The 17,546-nt window shown below is 42.4% G+C and overlaps 1 protein-coding gene across 1 annotated transcript; it reads right to left on the bottom strand.

The window, feature by feature from the left end:
• Positions 1-4,426: 4,426 nt before the first annotated feature.
• On the bottom strand, positions 4,427-10,636 carry POLR1F (RNA polymerase I subunit F). The gene is made up of 4 exons (XM_053258831.1): positions 10,243-10,636; positions 7,530-7,671; positions 5,522-5,730; positions 4,427-4,942 (listed from the first exon to the last, which is right to left on the bottom strand). The coding sequence occupies exons 1-4, from the start codon at positions 10,494-10,496 to the stop codon at positions 4,663-4,665; spliced, it is 885 nt and encodes a 294-aa protein (XP_053114806.1). The 5' UTR covers positions 10,497-10,636; the 3' UTR covers positions 4,427-4,662.
• Positions 10,637-17,546: the final 6,910 nt, after the last annotated feature.

Genomic DNA, 17,546 nt, shown 5'->3' with positions numbered 1-17,546 from the left:
TTGGGCTGGAAATGTCAGAAAGATCTTTGGAAAGTGCTAGACCCAAATAGTACAGAACCCGTATTACAGATCATGGAGCATCCATATGCTGATATGATTGCTGATTTCTTGGACATTTTTGCTGATACTCCTGGCACTGCCATATATTTCAAACATAAAATTTAGATGAAGGTAAATGCAATACCTGTACAATACAAAGTGAGGAACGTACCCAAAGCATTGCACCAAGCACTTAGAGAAGCTTCCAAGACTACAGCATCCTGACATCATATAGCTTGTTGATTCATCAGAATGAGTCTCACCAATTGTTCTCGTATGGTGTATAATTCGAATGTGTGTAGATTTGACAGATGTGAATTCCAACATGGTAGTGGATTGTCATCCATTACCCATCAATGAAATGTCTGTGTTCACAACTTTGGACTTGTTTTCGGCCTATCATCAAACTCCTCTGCTCAAAGGTTTTCACAAATGCTCAGGCTTCATTATCCCAGAGGGTATTTTTCAATTCAAAAGACTACCCTTTGGATTAGCTTCTGCAGCTTCAGTATTTCAATAAAAGATGCATGCAACTTTTGGGACTATGGATGGCATCACTTACTTTCAGGATGACATTTTAGTGTATGGCAAAACCATTGAACAGCATGATGCTAAACTGACAGAAGTCTCAAGAAAATTCCAACACAGACGTACTACCACTGAAGAGAAATATCAGTTTTGCACACACTCGGTGACATACTTGGGACACACAATATCTCATAGTGGTATACATCCCAAAACAGATGTGGTGGAAACTATTCAGGAAGCACCAGAACCACACAACAAGGATGCATTGCAATAATTTTTAGGACTCTGTATTACTCTACATTTGTTAGACAATTTGCCTCTAAATTTGCTCCAGTGCATTTTCTTTTTAAAAAGAATGTACAGTAGCATTTAACTGGGATGCAACCTGCATGGCTAGTTTTCAGACTATCAAATTGACCATTGCTCAAAGCCCTGCTTTCTTGACACCAACAGGCACACTATTGTAACCACTGATACTTCTGAATATGGTTTGGGTGCTGCCTTGACTCAGGAAGAAGGGGAGAGGGTAGTTACAATTGCCTTTGCTTCCAGAGTGCTTACCACATCAGCGGAGATGTATTCTGTCAATGAAAAATAAGCTCTAGCATATTTCTGGGCGGTGGGGCACTTCAGGACTTATTTGAGGGGCAGAACATTCACTTTACGGTATGGATGTGCATAAAACTGGATTTTGTTGTGATCCAAGCCTGACAATTTCTTGGCTCAGTTTGAATCTGAACCTAATTTGAAGTGAGCTGGGCTGGCTTGGTTTTGCCCCCCTCTGGACTGATTCCCAGTTTGGTACGAATTGAAAGCAGTTCAGGCCCAGTTTGGAGACCTATCAGCAAAGTGAAATCTGGTGAGGATTCCCCTTTACTGCTAAAGGGGCAGCGGGGCTTCCATAAGTGTAAAATACACAAGTAAAGCAACGTATGCACCAGTGGCAGGGGCGGCCTCGAGGGGCCGGCGGTGGCTCCCCCGAACCCCACTGGCCTCCTCCCCCTGTGTCCAGGGCTGGCTTGCGCCAAATTTGGGCCCTGTTTGGGTTTTCTTTGGCCCATTTCAAGCCTCTGTGTGAAGGCCATTTTTTTGACCTCTGTGAGTGCATAGAGGCATGAGCAGTGGCAAAAGAAATGGCCTCTACGTACATGTAGAGGCCCCAAATGGGCCAAAAAATTTTTTAAATTTTTAAAATTTCAATTTTTTAAAATTACATTTTATATCCCGCTCTTCCTCCAAGGAGCCCAGAGCGGTGTACTATAAACTTAAGTTTCTCCTCACAACAACCCTGTGAAGTAGGTTAGGCTGAGAGAGAAGTGACTGGCCCAGAGTCACCCAGCTCGTTTCATGGCTGAATGGGGATTTGAACTCTGGTCTCCCCGGTCCTAGTCCAGCACTCTAGCCAATGCCCAAACAAGGTCCAAATCAGGCCCAAACTGGCCCTGGACACTCAGGGAGAGTCCAGTGGGGGTTGGAGGAACCACTGCCACTCCCCAGGCACCGCAGCCACCCCCGTCATGTACTTAATTTTACTTGTAAGTACTTTATTTTACACTTATGGAAGCCCCCTGCTCCCGCTGTGCCTGTACTGATAAAGGAGAATCCTTGCCGGATTCCCCTCTGCCAGTAGGGTTCCAAAACAAGCCCAATTGGTTCAGTTCAGCATTGAACCAAACTGGACTCGGTTCAGTTCAAGGTCAAGCCCTTCAAAACAAACCTGAACCGGTTTACACATCCCTACTTTACAGTCACACCATAAACACATATATGCTTTATTTACTACTCAGAGATCAAGCTGAGCAACCCCAAAAATAGCCAAATCGATGACCAGACTTATGTATTTTGATTTCCAGGTAGAATATTTCCCAGGTCTTTGGAATATAACTGCAAATTGTTTATTTTTACTCCCACTTGCAGCCCAAGAGGAGATCCCAGAAGATGAGGATGAAGGAGTAGTAATTGTGCAAATAGCTTGATCCACTCATGGAGTATATGGTCTTCTCAATGGAGTAGATGAAGCTATATTTGCAGTTGTATTCCGAAGACCAGGGAAATATTCTATCTGGTCATCGATTTGGCTATTCTTGGGGTTGCTCAAGTTTGGGCTTGACTTTGAACCAAACCGAGTCTGGTTCAGTTTGATGCTGAACCAAACCAATTGGGCTTGTTTTGGCTGTGCGATCAAGTGCTTATTGAACTTAAACCTTACATACCTAATTTACGGCCATGCAAAAACAAGGTACTTGAACATCTTCAACCTTCAATGTAGCAAGGTTGATCTTCAATCTTCAAAGATCTTCAATCTTCAATGTAGCAAGTGAGCTGTCCCTTCTCTATGAGCTGGTGCTGAGGACTGACCATTTCATGGTGCCAACCTCCTTACAAGCAAAAGTGAACAAAATTGCCCACGAAGGTCATCTGGGCATGAGCTTGAATGAAATGTGAACCAGAGAAAGTTTCTGGTGGCTAGTTATGGACAAACACATTGAAAATGTAATTAGGCACTTCATGGCTTCTTGTGCTACATGTGACAAGTTGCAGAAGATGTTTCACCCCCGACTCCAGGAGAGTATCCCCATGGTCCCTGGGAAAAACCTGCTGTGGGTATAATGGGGCCATTTGATAACCAACCCACAAAATAAAGATTTATCATAATAGTGAATTACTATTCCAGTGGCCAGAAGTTTCATTTCCTGACATTACTACAGAGAAGGTGATCCCATTCATGGCTGTAGTATTTTCAAGAGAAGCTCCTCCTAAAGAACCAATGACTGACAATGGAATGCTGCTTACCTCCTTTGAAATGGAGAAGTACTTGAATAACCATCAATAAAACACAAGACTATTTCCTTTTACCATCCTCGAGGGAATGGCTTAGTGGAAAACTGGGCAGGTTAGTGAAGGAAAGTTTACAACTGAGCTACTCATTCTACTACAGGAAAATCACTATTTGAACTGCTGAGAGGATACAAACCATCAAACTTACCCAATGGCAGCGACTGATCGGGCTTTCCATGCCATATCACCCTGCAGGAGCAGAGATTGGTGACTGGATAAGGGAGAAGCAGCAAAAATATAAATTGTATATGGATTGGAAACAGGGTGAGAAACAGTGAATGTTTCAGGAGGGGGACTTTGAGCACAGTTGACTTATAAAGTGAGAAAGGGATGTTCCCAATATTCTGAACCAAAACAATCAAAACTAACCGACCCTGCACAGAGCAACTGTGTGCTCTTTGGGGCCGGTGGTTCCCCCTCCCCACCACCTTCTACCCTCCCCCAACCTTCTGCCTCAATGTGCGCCGCTAGTTTGCTTTTCTTCCCCACCGGCCAGGTGCAGTGCGGCTCTAGCGCAGCTCTGCTGCCCACCTCCTTTCACCCCCACCGGGCCTCCACCTCTTCCTGGCGGCCAAGCCACCACCTCACCACGGCTGGCCTGGACCTGCTGCCACCACTGCCTCACCACGGCTGGCCTGGACCCGCTGCCACCACTGCCTCACCACGGCTGACCCTTTAGTACGGAATATTAGTATCCCCTACCTCCAATTGAAAATCCCTGCTTTAGAGGATTCTCAGCTGGAAGCACCACACCATGTCCCTTGGTATTAATTCAACAGACCAGCTCATATTCGCCCCACTGACCTGGTAACAAAGGGAAATAACATAGACTTAGTTATTGCTCAGACAAATCACTAATGGTACTTCAGGGAATAATGTTTCTAATCCTTAAAAATGAAAAGTATAACTATTGAGGAGAAGGATTGCCATGGGACACTGGATATTTTAAAATTGATTCAATAAAACTGTTTGAATGAGTCTAAGTTCCTTAATTGCACAAACCAGGATTCCAGTTCTCTCATATTCTCATATTATTTATTATCTATCTGTATATTCCATTTCCATGTGCACATATGCAGCATAAATATAACAGGACACCTCCTCCAACACATGGTGATGCTAAAATGAAGTGTAACAATTCATCAAATGTGTCTCATGGAAGAGTTCTAGATTCATCCAAGGCACTTTGGTATTATTCAAACTATCTCTCATTCTTTTCTCTTCTTCTTAGTTTTGGGTTGTGACAATCCAGGAAGTTCATTTTTCTTCCTCACGTTTTTTCTTCTTTTTCTTTGATTTGCCATGATCGCTCTGGTAACCACTCGAGTCACTGGCATGCACCCCCAAATCAGCTTTGTGTTGTCTGGTCTCTTTCTGTGGGTTGTCACAAATTCCATTATCAAAGTCATCGTTCTGTAGCTCAGTATCTGCAGTCTCAATAGTTGCTACGTCAGTCTCCATCTCCTTTGTGCCATTCTGCACACAGTAACTTTCATGTTTTTTCTTGCATTTTTCCTTTGGTGTTTCTTCTCCAGTGCTGTGTTACAAAAATAAGAAGACAAAGAATGAACCTTCCAAGGATATTTTACTGAAATGTCTCATATAAGCCCCAAAGAGGCTATTATTTAGTAATTATTGGACCACAAATCTAAAACTACTGTTTCCATTTTCATAAAAACATATTTCCTTTATATTTGCCGACTGTGCAGTTAAAGGCTTTTCTACAAGCTTGCCAGAACCAAGAGCATGGATGCTCAGGCCATGCTATTAACTAAAACACAAGGAAGAGTTAAAGTCTATGCACATTTTATAACTTTCATCTTGAGAATTACCTTATTATAGTAGACATATTGGCACCAAATTACCCTTTGCCTGAAAATAGTAGGAGCCTTGGTACACTAATTATTTGTTCTGATTGGCGACGATCCCCCTTATTTCAAACACCTTTCAACTTCTGCTAAGTCCTGCAAACCCGCTCTCCAGTCCCTAACACTCAATGTCTGGCCAGTCTGAGAAGCATGCAAGATAAAGCAAGCCTGCTACAGTATTCCATGTGGCACACACAGCTTTGTTTCCTAGATGCTTGAAAGAAATTCACTTTACTGAACTACTGTACCTGTCTTTACATAATCTTCCTCGGATGCAGAACACTCCAGCAGCATCTGAATCAAAACACAACACTTTAAACAGCAGTCTGTTGCCCATTTCAAAGCCAAGATTTTTCCATTCATCAACCAATATGTGGTCAGGTTTGGGGATACAAGCATTGAAACATCCATGTACCAGACAGCCTGTGTGGCTGGGTGCTATTTTGTTGATTATACCCTGAAAAGAAATAAAGAAACAGAGACATTGGAGTTGCCAGAGAACCTTTGTTTTGTGAAGCTGTACTGTCCTCTCATATAGGGACTATGCTGGGAATGCTCTAGGCCTGGATTTATCACATTGAGTTTGGATTTGCACTAGGTGGCGCACAAGCCACTTCCAATATTTTCATGACCACAAACAACCAGTATTAAACAGGTGTTTACAGGTGCTATATGCACGTATTTCAAATGTGAATGTTACGGAGCTATGTGTAATGGTTTTATAATGTACTGTATGGGCAGAAGGTAAAAGGTTAAAGGCATTTTAATACAACACAGAGGGGCTACAGTAGTGGGACCCCTGCAAGCAGCTTTGGAAAACCTGTTAAGGATGTAAGGGGGAAAAACCAGGTAGGCAGAGAGAAAATAGTTAGCTGTTGGTTTAGGAGGTTTTTGAGAGGGAAGGTTTTAAGAGGAGGTTCTGTGCCCTAAAAGGAAAACCCATTTTCTGTTCAGGAGAAAGCCTGGGAAAGTTGACAACTGGAAGGCAGTAGAAACAAAATAGATCTGAAACAAAACAAAGTAATCAAGCAAATCGCCCTAACCCTAAAAAGGGGAAATCACAGATAAGGATTCTTACCAGTATAACATCACAGAGCAACACTTTATATGTTAACTTATTGATACCTGAAACCATTACGCCTATAAGAACTTGTTCAACATCACCTGAGTAAGCTTAAAATTAAACCTGCTACTTTGATGTTACAAAGATACTAGTATGTTTTCTTCTCTCCCATATTCACCAGAAGTTTTTCACCGATCTACAGGGTAACTTATCGAACTGAAGAAATATGATTAAGAATAAGTTCTGTCACAAGTCTTTCATAAGATTGTGATATTTGTCTCAGATGTGTCAGTGTCTGAGTGGTAATGGCAGGATTATCTAGAAGAAAGGCAACCATCACACTTCCACCTCCACATTTTTATGAATGCAAACATAGCTGAAGGTTAGTTCAAATGTTTATAAACTTTTTATGTGTTGGCTACAGAGAATGCCAGTGCTGAAAGAACTTTAATAAAACTTTCACCATGACAATGAATACCCTTACAGATAGTCTGCCCACTCAATTCACACTGAGTGATATGAATACAAAGGGTTTTTTTTACCAGCAAAAGACAACTTTAGTGTCACACCACAGATTATGGCCAATGGCAAGCAACACAGCATTTGTTTTAAAATAAAACTAGCTGATCTGGCGCAGAGCATCTGCACCCCTAGTTCTCCCTGTCTCTTCACCCTCCTTTCAGCCCCAGTCCATTCTCCCCCCTCCCAGTCCGCTTTCTCTCACCGTCCTTGCCGCTATCTGGCAGCTGTTCATGAACTCTCGAGAGAGAGAGAGCTGCCACACACGGGATTAGCAACGGGTATGCCTAAAATAAATATATATAGAGAGAGATTCTTGCCTTCACAGCTGCATAAGGAGTATGGGACCACAAAGTATACTTCAAGGTTCTGGAAGTACAATGGCTGTTGAACATTGGGCCAAAGCCCACAAAAATGAAGAGGCTCCCTCAATACCAAAAATCACAGGTATTGTGCAGAGCTGGCCATGTTGGATGCACCCTCCTCTGTGTAGAATTTATTGGAACTGGACATTCCAACACACAGGCCAATCACAGCAAAGAGAATACTATACTCTAACTTTACAACACATGTCAATTCAAGCACTTTGAAGTTAGACAGGAAACTAGTACCACTTACCACAAAGTTTACAGCACTGGTGTAAGAGAAGTATTTAAAAACAAAACAAAACATACCACAAGTTTTTTCCCTGGTTTTGGCCGAAAGACAACAAAATTTGCTTCAACGTCCATATGGATGGCTCCCATGTCATCAATTATATCTCCCAGTTCATTTGTTATTTTAATATCATCATAAGCCACAGGAACACCTTGAAAGCTGCCAAGATAAAACAAACAGTTGTCACTAATCCACAAACAGGTGGGTTGTTGTTTTTTAAGATTGTGAGCACTTTGGGGACAGGGGACTATCTTATTTATGCATTATTTATTTTTCTGTGTAAACCACTTTGAAAAATTTGGTTGAAGAATAGTATTAAAAATATTCATAGTAGCAGTATATAAGAACATACCAGCCCATCCAGTCTAGCATCTCGTTTCACACTGTGGCCCACCAGATGCCTCTGAGAAGCCCACAGACATGAGGGCATGCCCTCTCTCTTGCAGTTGCTCTCCTACAACTGGTATTTAGAGGCATCTTGCCTCTGAGGATGGAGGTGACCTGTAGTCACCAGACTAGTAATCATTGACAGACGTGTCCATGAATTTGTCTACCTACTTGTAAAGCCATCCAAGCTGGTGACTATCACCACATCCCATGGCAGAAAATTCCATAGATTAATTGTGCACTGTGTGAAAAACTACTTCCTTTTGTTGGTCCTTGCCAACAATTCTTTGCCTTCAGTTTCAGGGGATGATCCCTGGTTCTAGAGTTGCAAGAGAGAGAGAAAAAATTTCTCTGTCCTCTTTCTCTAAGTAAAGTAAAGTGTTCCATCAAGTCGATTTCGACTCCAGGCGACCACAGAGCCCTGTGGTTTTCTTTGGTAGAATACAGGAGAGGTTTACCATTGCCTCCTCCTACACAGTATGAGATGATGCCTTTCAGCATTTTCCTATATCGCTGCTGCCCGATATAGGTGTTTCCTCTACTTCATGCATAAGTTTATAAACCTCTATCATAGTGCAGCAAGGAAATGACTTGATTAGCAAGCCAGAGGTTGCCGGTTCAAATCCTCGTTGGTATGTTTCCCAGACTACAGGAAACACCTATATCGGGCAGCAGCGATATAAGAAGATGCTGAAAGGCATCTTCTCATAATGCACAGGAGATGGCAATGGTAAACCTCTCCTGTATTCTACCAAAGAAAACCACAGGGCTCTGTGGTCGCCTGGAGTCAACACGAACCTGATGGCACACATTACCTTGATCATGTCTCCCTGTAGCCATCTCTTTTCCAAACTAAAAAGCACCAGATGCTATAGCCTTGCCTCAGAAGGAAGGTGCTCCAGGACCTGATCATTTTGGTTGCCCTCTTCTGTACCTTTTCCAGTTATACAATGTCCTTCTTAAGATTCAGTGACCAGAACTATATGCAGTACTCCAGTACACCATAGTTTTGTATACAGGTATTATAATATTAGCATTCCTATTTTCAACCTCCTTCTTTGGTTTGGGGCGATATATAAATATATTAAAATAAATAAATAATGATACCTAGCACGGAATTTGCCTTTTTCACAGCTGCCACACACTGAGTCGACACATTCAACAAGCTGTGCACCATGACCCCAAGATCCCTCTTCTGGTCAGTCACTGACAGTTCAGAACCCATAAGTGTATATGTGAAGTTGAGAGTTTTTGCCGCAATATGCATCACTTTACACTTGCTTACATTGAAACACATTTGCCCTTTTGTTGCCCACTCACCCCTTTTGGAGAGATCCTTTTGGAGCTCCTCACAATCTGTTGTGGATTTCACTACCCTCAGTAGTTTAGTGCCATCTACAAATTTGGTTACTTCACTGCTCACCCCAACTTCTAGATCAGGGGCGTAGCAAGGTTGGAGGGGGCCCAGAGAAAATATTTTAAAATGCCCCCCTCGCTGATATACACACACAAACACACTTCACAATATATAGTGCACTCACACTCACATCCCCATTATGAATATGGTGAATATCTAGTTCACATTGAATCTAGTTTTTTTACTCTCTGCTCCTGCCCTTCTCCAAGAGACTCAACATAATTCATAGGGGGTGCAACATGGGCAGGTGGGGAGTCATGTGATGTGCCTGGGGGGGCCCTCAAGGCAGTGGGGCCCCAAGATGACTGCCTCCCCTTGCCTAGTAGTAGTTACGCCCCTATTCTAGATCATTTATGAACAAGTTAAAGAGCACTGGTCCCAGTACAGATCAGTAGTAGCAGGAGGTGTACAATTAGCTGTTAAAGGTTTTAAGGAGGACAGGTAATAAAAAAAGGGGGGTGTTGCTTTTTTTCTTTTACCAAAACTTCCAAACTGAATTAGATTACTGTATTTTTCCGGGTGCTAACTGGATCTCAGTGCACCAAGAAAAATACGAGAAGGGAGCAACCAGCAATTGAGCAACAAGATTAAAAGTACAAACGGTAAGGCACTCCCCCGCCTTAAGAATACAGAGCAGGTAAGAACAGAGAGAATGCAGCTGACCGCTTTCAGGATACAAAATAAGAGACAAAAACTACTCTTTTCCAGAGAGCTTTCCAGAAGTGCAAATGGTGACTGCAGTAGTGATACACGTCTTTTATGTTATGGGCTAGTTTACTGCCAGTTACTTGGGGCGTCCGGAGCGGAGGCGGAAAAGGGAAGATCTTGCTTGTTTCTTGGTATACTAGAACATATAGATTACAGCCTCATATGATACGGAGGGACTGCGGGGCGGATCACGACAGGCCCAACTAGCATCTTCTTACCTCTCCGAATAGCAGCGCAGCTCAGAGTCCAGCTGGGCGCAGATGCCCGTCCGCTTTCGATGCAGGAAACGCGGCGGCAGCGCAATGTGCCTCCTATGCGGCATTACTACCAGGCAGGAGTAGCGGCTCTCCGCCAGCGTTCGCGCAGTCTCGAAAGACGGCAGCTCGACGCACGGACGATGGGGGGGAGGAGGCGGCGGAGGCGGGGGAACCAGCGGTGCGAGATCCTCCTGTAGCGTAAAATTTCCCGCCATGGCGTGAATAAAGGGGATCTCTTGGAACGGCACGTCTCAGACACGAGGCGCCCTATCGCCTGGTGGTCGCGCAGGGATGACGTTTCCCGCGACGACAAGGGAAGTGGGAGGGTGAGTGGGAGGAAGTGATCCTTTACCCCTGTAGTAGCTGTGCCTTTGCGGCCATCTTGTGTGTGGCCTGCTTTCATTTTCAAAGCCTTATGATGAATATTGTTGGTTTGACGCCCTGCCCAGTGAGGGGACAAGACCTTTCTCATCCGGGTCTGATTTCTCCCACTCCCTCGCCTGGACAGAGGCGGAGAAACTAATAGCCAAGCAGCTGCGGTTTGAGCCTAACTGGAAACTCCTCCCAATTATTACGTGACTATCCAACCCTTGCACTCCAGTTATACGTCTCTACCGGCGGTCCAGGCTTACCATTCAGCAGTTTTTTTATTTTATTTTATTTTTTCATTTATATCCTGCTCTTAGGTTAGGCTGAGAGAGAGGTGACTGGCCCATGGCTGAATGGGGATTTGAACTTGGGTGTCCCCGGTCCTAATCCATCACTCTTAAGCACTGCACCATACTGGCTCCGTAGTCATCCGATCTCCCTGTTTTGAATGGTCTCCGACAGTGATTTCTCCCACCTCCACTGTTATTTGGGTTGTGTTTAAGTTCATGGTTTTTTTCCATGGATGGTGTTATCCCTTTTGGACTTCGTTTTTCATTTGGGTGGAAAACACATCCTCACCAACCACGAAAGAAGCACATGGGCACACTCAAAAGCTGTGACCAGGATACTGACATTGTTATTATACATAGAATGTTTGATATATCAATTTTTCAACAGAAGTCTGCTATTTACATAGCAAAAGGGATGAGAAAAGGGATTCAGTCTAAAAAGAAACAAAAAGACACCAGCCACAGCTTCAGGAACTCTGTCTGTGTTGGATTGTATTGAACAGAAACAGTTGGTTTCCCCTGCTAAATTTAATGTCACTTAAATTTACTTAATCACTTTAAAAAGTTTTTTCCCCAGTCAGCAAGGATGATTTATGTGCTTATTCTGATTTTTCTGGTGCACAAGCATGGTGTAGAGAACTCTCTTAATTTCTCTAAAATAATCTCTGTATATAATTCTCTAAAGCGTACTGTGGCTAATTCCATGCGTGGCATTTCTTGTGAAGAGTTTGTGAGCAGAAGCACCATGGTGATTGGGCAGTGGAGATTCCATATGCAGATAGGGAAGAGGGGCCTGTGAGAGCAGAAGCACCCTCAGGATTGGGCAGTGGGGTTTCGATATGCAGATAGGGAGGAGCAGCCTGTGCCACCGTGGTGCAGTGAAAGGGCTCACTGGATGATATGTAATATGGAACTTCTCTACAATATAGAGGGGGAAACCATGATGGACAGAAGTATTAGAACCGTGGCTGCTTGGCTTCTGTAAACCACATGTATAGTTCATTATCTTTCTGTTGATTTCCATTATGGATTGTTCAGCCTTAGCAGAAATGATGACCAGCAAGTAAATAGAAATTAATTCATATACAAGAGGAATGACAGTGTTGCAATTGAAATATTCCTTTTTCCAGAGTAACAGTATCAAATGAAAGTTGTGGTAATAGAATTATTTCCTCTTATTCTGAATGATAGCATTGTATTCATTCAAATAATCCTTGTAAGGAAAGCCCTGGAAATATCCCTTGTTTTAGGCAGTGAGTGAAGGGAAAATTGGGCATTAATGTGTGCCTTAAGGGTTTCCACACACACAAACAGAAATATTTATCTGTTTTATTTAACATATTTTTATACTGTCCAAAACGTACGTGTCTGGGCGGTTTACAACAAATATTTTTTAAAAATGTAAAACAACGTTTTAAAACAATGCTAAAACTATTAAAACAGTATTTAATTAAAAGTTTGGGTGAACAGATATCTTAGTTCATCTGTACTCCACCTGTGGATTCACCTTCCAAATAATTCCTAGACTGAGGAAACAAAGTTTTGTAGGGTTGTTTGTCTTTATTTGAGATTGGGAGGGCGATCACTGCCTTGGGCGGCAGGGTTATCCAGGATCCGGATATTCGGGTTCAGGACACCTCGCTGTACAGGGGGGATGGAGTACATTTAACTGACTGGGGGAACGGGTTCTTCCTCTGGGACTTGCAATGGGGTATTCAGGAAGCGCTAGCAGGGTGGGGTAAGCGGGGCTAAACAGAGGTTAGCCTCACTTTTGTGGCAGGAGAATGCGGGTGTTGCATAGGTAGATTGAGTAATGGTGTTCAGATGGAGGGCCATTTGGGGTGTGGGGGGGTTCAAGGAACAGCCCTTCAGGATTTTGGCCCGGGGGGCTGGAAATGACCCCGCTCGGGGGGGGTGGCTCGACACCAACTCAGAGCTTTGGCAGCTTGGGTTGTGGGTGGGTTGGGCTGCCCCCCCCCCTTGGGATAAAGCCTCGCAGTGAGAGGAGGTCAGGCCTGACCGAATGAGTACCTGCCCCTTCACCGTAGTGTGGGATGGGCCTCACTAGGAGGCACGCCCACATGGGTGGAGTACCCGCACACTGATTAGTTAGGTACCTCATTGCAATAAAGTGGCCCTAACTTACTCCAACCCAGCATGTCCTGTCTTCATTGGGGTCTGGGGGTGCAAAGAGAAGGTAAAGATCTTGCATCAAATGAAGTCAGATAAAAGAATCAATGAGTTCTTCTGGGTTGCCTCTGTTCCAAGTACAACATTTTTGTTGGAGCTGCTGGGCAATTTGGAAAGAACATTACTTTTACGTTTAGGATTACAGTTGAGAAAGAATAATTGACAATACACAGAACTCAAGGGTGGCATTTTTACAAATCTGTTTTAAGCAGAATAGCACTTTAAATATAAACTGTGTTATCACACAAGCCCAAAGAGAAATTAGAATGGTAATGACATTAAAGTGTTAAAATCAGAGTACTGGAATCCAATTGTTTCTTTCCAAATTGTCAGTAACAATCTTTGAATTATTGCCATAACAAGAAGTATGTTAACAAGAAATACAGCCCTCTCTAACTAGATGTACCTTTTAAAGGCTTTTCTTATTTTGCAGGGGAATGGTAATTATTCCTGTTCGGCCCAATATAGCATTTTTCCAGTAGCTGTTGCTGATGCCTGCTTTGTGTTTTTCTTTTTTATTGTTTCGCCTTTGTGGTATAGGAAACCATTTTTAAGCTTTGTAAACTGGTTTGAGAACTTTTTTAAAAATTGAAAAGCAGTATATAAATATTTTGATAATAATAAATACTCTACTCTCCCCAGTTCCAAAGCTTTCATTGTCCAATATTTTGGCAAAGTCCAAACCTGAGCCTTTTAAAAGGATGTTTCAGTACTACACATTTTAATTCATCCATACATGGATTAATTTTATTTTAGCACATTTGTATTTTATTTTAGCAAGATTTGTACATTTTAAATTTTTGAATAAATATTGTAAACTTCTTGAATCTTGAGAATGTGGTGAGTTTACAATGTAAAATACAACACTACAAATGAAGTGATAAATGCAGCTTAGGAAGAAGTCACCAGGTGGCACAATTGAGCCTTGAATCTATATCTTTCTTTATCATTGAATTCTGGGGCAGTTACAACATATTAAAACAATAAAATACAGTAATAAATAATCCTACCAATTACAATAAAATAAGCAGTAGAGAAAATGAATTCAAAGAAACAATTAAAAGTCCTTTTTAGTTTTTGAAAAGCCAGGGATAATTTTTTTAAACAGTCTTTGGCACCTAAAAATAACTAAACAGGTCCTATGTGTTCTTCCTTCCCTTGAAGGAATTCTATATAAAGTACATCACAGCTGAAGATACTTTCTCCCACCTCAGCTTGGATAGCAAGGGCACCCTAAAGAAAGAATCAGCAGGTGATTGCTGTGAATGAGCAGGTTCCTATGGGAGTAGTGCTCCTATAGGTAACTTAGATTCATCTCAGGCCATGAACCACCTTGGTGTGGGTTCACACATAATCATGCTAATACCAGTAAGTCACAATAAACCTAGATTTGAAAGATTATGTGAACTGGGCCTGTATGTTTGTACTTACCATGACAGAATCATGAAGAGATATAAAATGAAGAATGACAGAGCTCAACTCTGAGAGCTGGTTGAAAGGTCCGTAACATAACACTTTAAATTAAAGAGTTGGTCAAGTTTCATATAAGTCCAGGCTAATCATATGTCTACTCAGAAGTAAATACATGTTTACTCAGAAGTAAGTCTCACTGGTGGCACTTACTACCAAACAAGACTGCATATGAATACAGTTTTAATTATGCAAACTACACTACAAATTAAATAGGTATTTTTGTTGGGGTTAACTTTTTAAAAAAATCCCAAGAGGTTTCTTATTGATCATCTGATACTGTGTCAGGATAAAAACAGTCCTAGAAGACAAGGGAACATGAGAAGGATGACTGTAATATCAACGGGTGACTTCTACTATCATCACATTAGCTGGTGAAAAGTTTCTTTATGGTATGCTGATGGTTTGGGGTAGGCAACCTTTGGCATTCCAGCTGTTGTTGAACTACAACTCCCATCATCCCCAGCCACATTAAGTGGGCTGGGGATGGTGGGAGTTGTAGTTCAACAACAGCTGGAATGCCAAAGGTTGTCTGCTCCAGTAGATGGAAAACTTCTGCAAAGTATTAATGGTTGCTTCCTAAAACTGTCAATTCTAGGAGCCACGTTGGGGTAGGGAGAGTTCTTGAGTGTTGATTTGCCTGCACTGTGATTGAATCAGGGGTCAGCACCCAAGCTGAAAATGATTTTGCCAGCACCTGGCCTGAAGAATCTACCTTGAATTGATCTGGGAATGGATTTAGCAGCTCTGTGTGCACAATTCAACTTGCGCTGTTACAAAGGGAGGAAAATGTTACTACTAAAATGTAAAACAATCACACCCTTAGAGCAAGAATCCAAGATGAAGATAATAGATTATGTCACTCTTTGGATGTCCAAAACCAAAAGTCTAATCCAGGGAGTGAATATAGAGATCACTGGTCAGTCTCTCTTTTGATGTTATATATTTCAGTTAGCTTTTTAATTGTATTGTTTTGGCAGTGGTAGCTATTTATGACTTTGTTTTGAACCAAAACGAAAGTTACTGGGATACAGTGAGCAAGATTATTCCATTGCTCTTCTGAAATGAATCAGGAAGTGTTGTAAATCTCAAGAGATTTCTCTCTAGTTTGCAGAGCAAAGAAAAATAGATAAACTATTAATAATAATAATAATAATAATAATAATAATAATAATAATACACTTTATTTGTTAATTGCCCCATAACAAATTGTTTTCTGGACAGCTCACAATGTAAACCACCCTGAGCCACCTTTGGAAGGGTGCTATATAAATCCAAACAAACACAACATTAAAATATGAAATAAACACACACAACACACTAAATAATTGCAGACAAAGAAGGGGGTGGGGACCAATACAAAGCAATTAAAAAACCCTTCAAAAATCAATTATAAATCAAATTTTCAGAATAAAAGACTAAAAGAGGTTCATTCCATATTAAACCTTGAAACATCTTTCTGTCTTCTCGGTTTTATCCCATTCTGTTCCGTAGAATGAAACTATACGTGGAGAAGCCTGCCCCGCTCTTAGGCCTTTTGAACGAGGAATGCACTTTCCGTAAGCAGTCGAGAAAGGGCATTGGAACAACAGCAGTAGAAGTCTTGGGCATACTGATCAGGCCAGATTTTGTTGGTGAAACAAGCCATTTAATCATATTTAAGATAATACTTAAATATGAGTTTAATTTACCAGAGAAAAAGGCATTTTTTAACCTTCCATTTTTCAAGCCACTTACTCAAATAGTTACAGGCATCAGACATAATGTCAGTTAAAGAATGCTACACAAACAGGGTTGCTGCCTAATGTAAGATTTATGTGGTAGGCCACACCGCTTGGGGTGGTGTGGCCTACCACTTATTCTCTGGATCCTTGCCCAACTTGGCTGCTTCTATCTAGCAGGGAGATTGTTGGAGGTGGCCTAGTTCAGGGTTTCTTAACCTTGGGTCCCCAGATGATGTTGGACTACAACTCCCAGAATCCTCAGCCACAAAGGCCATGTCTGGGGATTCTGGGAGTTGTAGTCCAACAACATCTGAGGGCCCGAGGTGAAGAAACCCTGGCCTAGTTAATATCATAAATGCATCACTGAGGGAGGGTAGGGTGCCTCCTTGTTTGAAGCAGGCAATGGTTAGACCGTTTCTTAAGAAGCCTTCCCTGGACTCTTTAGCGATGGATAGTTACAGGCCAATTTCCAACCTCCCTTGGTTGGACAAGGTGATTGAGAGGGTGGTGGCGGACGACCAGCTCCAGGTGGTTTGGGGAAAAACCGATTATCTAGACTCATTTCAAACTGGCTTTAGAGCTGGCTATGGGGTTGAGATAGCCTTGGTCGGCCTGATGGATGACCTTTACCGGGGAATCGACAGAGGGAGTGTGGACTGTGCTGGTTCTTTGGATCTCTCTGCAGCGTTCGATACCATTGAGTATGGTATCCTTCTGGATCACCTAGGGGATAGGGGGCACAGCTTTGCGGTGGTTCCTCTCCTATCTCTCAGGTAGATTCCAGATAGTGGAGCTTGGTGACAGCTGTTCCTTAAAACAGGAGTTGTTAGAGGGAGTCCCTCAGGGCTCCATTCTGTCACCAATGCTTTTTAATATCTACATGAAACTGCTGGGTGAGGTCATCAGGAGATTTGGTGTTGGGTGCTATCAGTATGCTGATGACACCCAAATCTACTTCTCCTTTTCATTTTCATCTTCAGGAAATGACACTCATCCTCTAAATGCCTGCCTACAGGCAGTAATGGGCTGGATGAGGGATAAAAAAATTGAAGCTGAATCCAAGCAAGACGGAGGTTCTCATTGTAGTGGCTGAGAGTTTGAGGGATGAGTTAGATCTTCCTGTGCTGGATGGGGTTACATTCCCCTGGAATGAGCAAGTCCACAGCTTGGGAGTACTCCTGGCTCCTAGCCTCAACTTGGTATCTCAGGTGGAGGCCATAGC

The sequence above is a fragment of the Hemicordylus capensis genome, chromosome 6, assembly GCF_027244095.1.
Source record: "Hemicordylus capensis ecotype Gifberg chromosome 6, rHemCap1.1.pri, whole genome shotgun sequence".
NCBI classification, from domain to species: Eukaryota; Metazoa; Chordata; class Lepidosauria; order Squamata; family Cordylidae; genus Hemicordylus; species Hemicordylus capensis.
This window is presented reverse-complemented; position numbering and strand designations above follow the sequence as displayed.

Coding starts and splice junctions, on each gene's coding strand:
- POLR1F (XM_053258831.1), bottom strand. CDS start 10,496: ATGGCGGGAAATTTTACGCTACAGGAGGATCTCGCACCGCTGGTTCCC. Junction 7,672..10,242: donor CTGCGCTGCTATTCGGAGAG/GTAAGAAGATGC, acceptor TTATCTTGGCAG/CTTTCAAGGTGTTCCTGTGG. Junction 4,943..5,521: donor GGAAGATTATGTAAAGACAG/GTACAGTAGTTC, acceptor TTTGTAACACAG/CACTGGAGAAGAAACACCAA.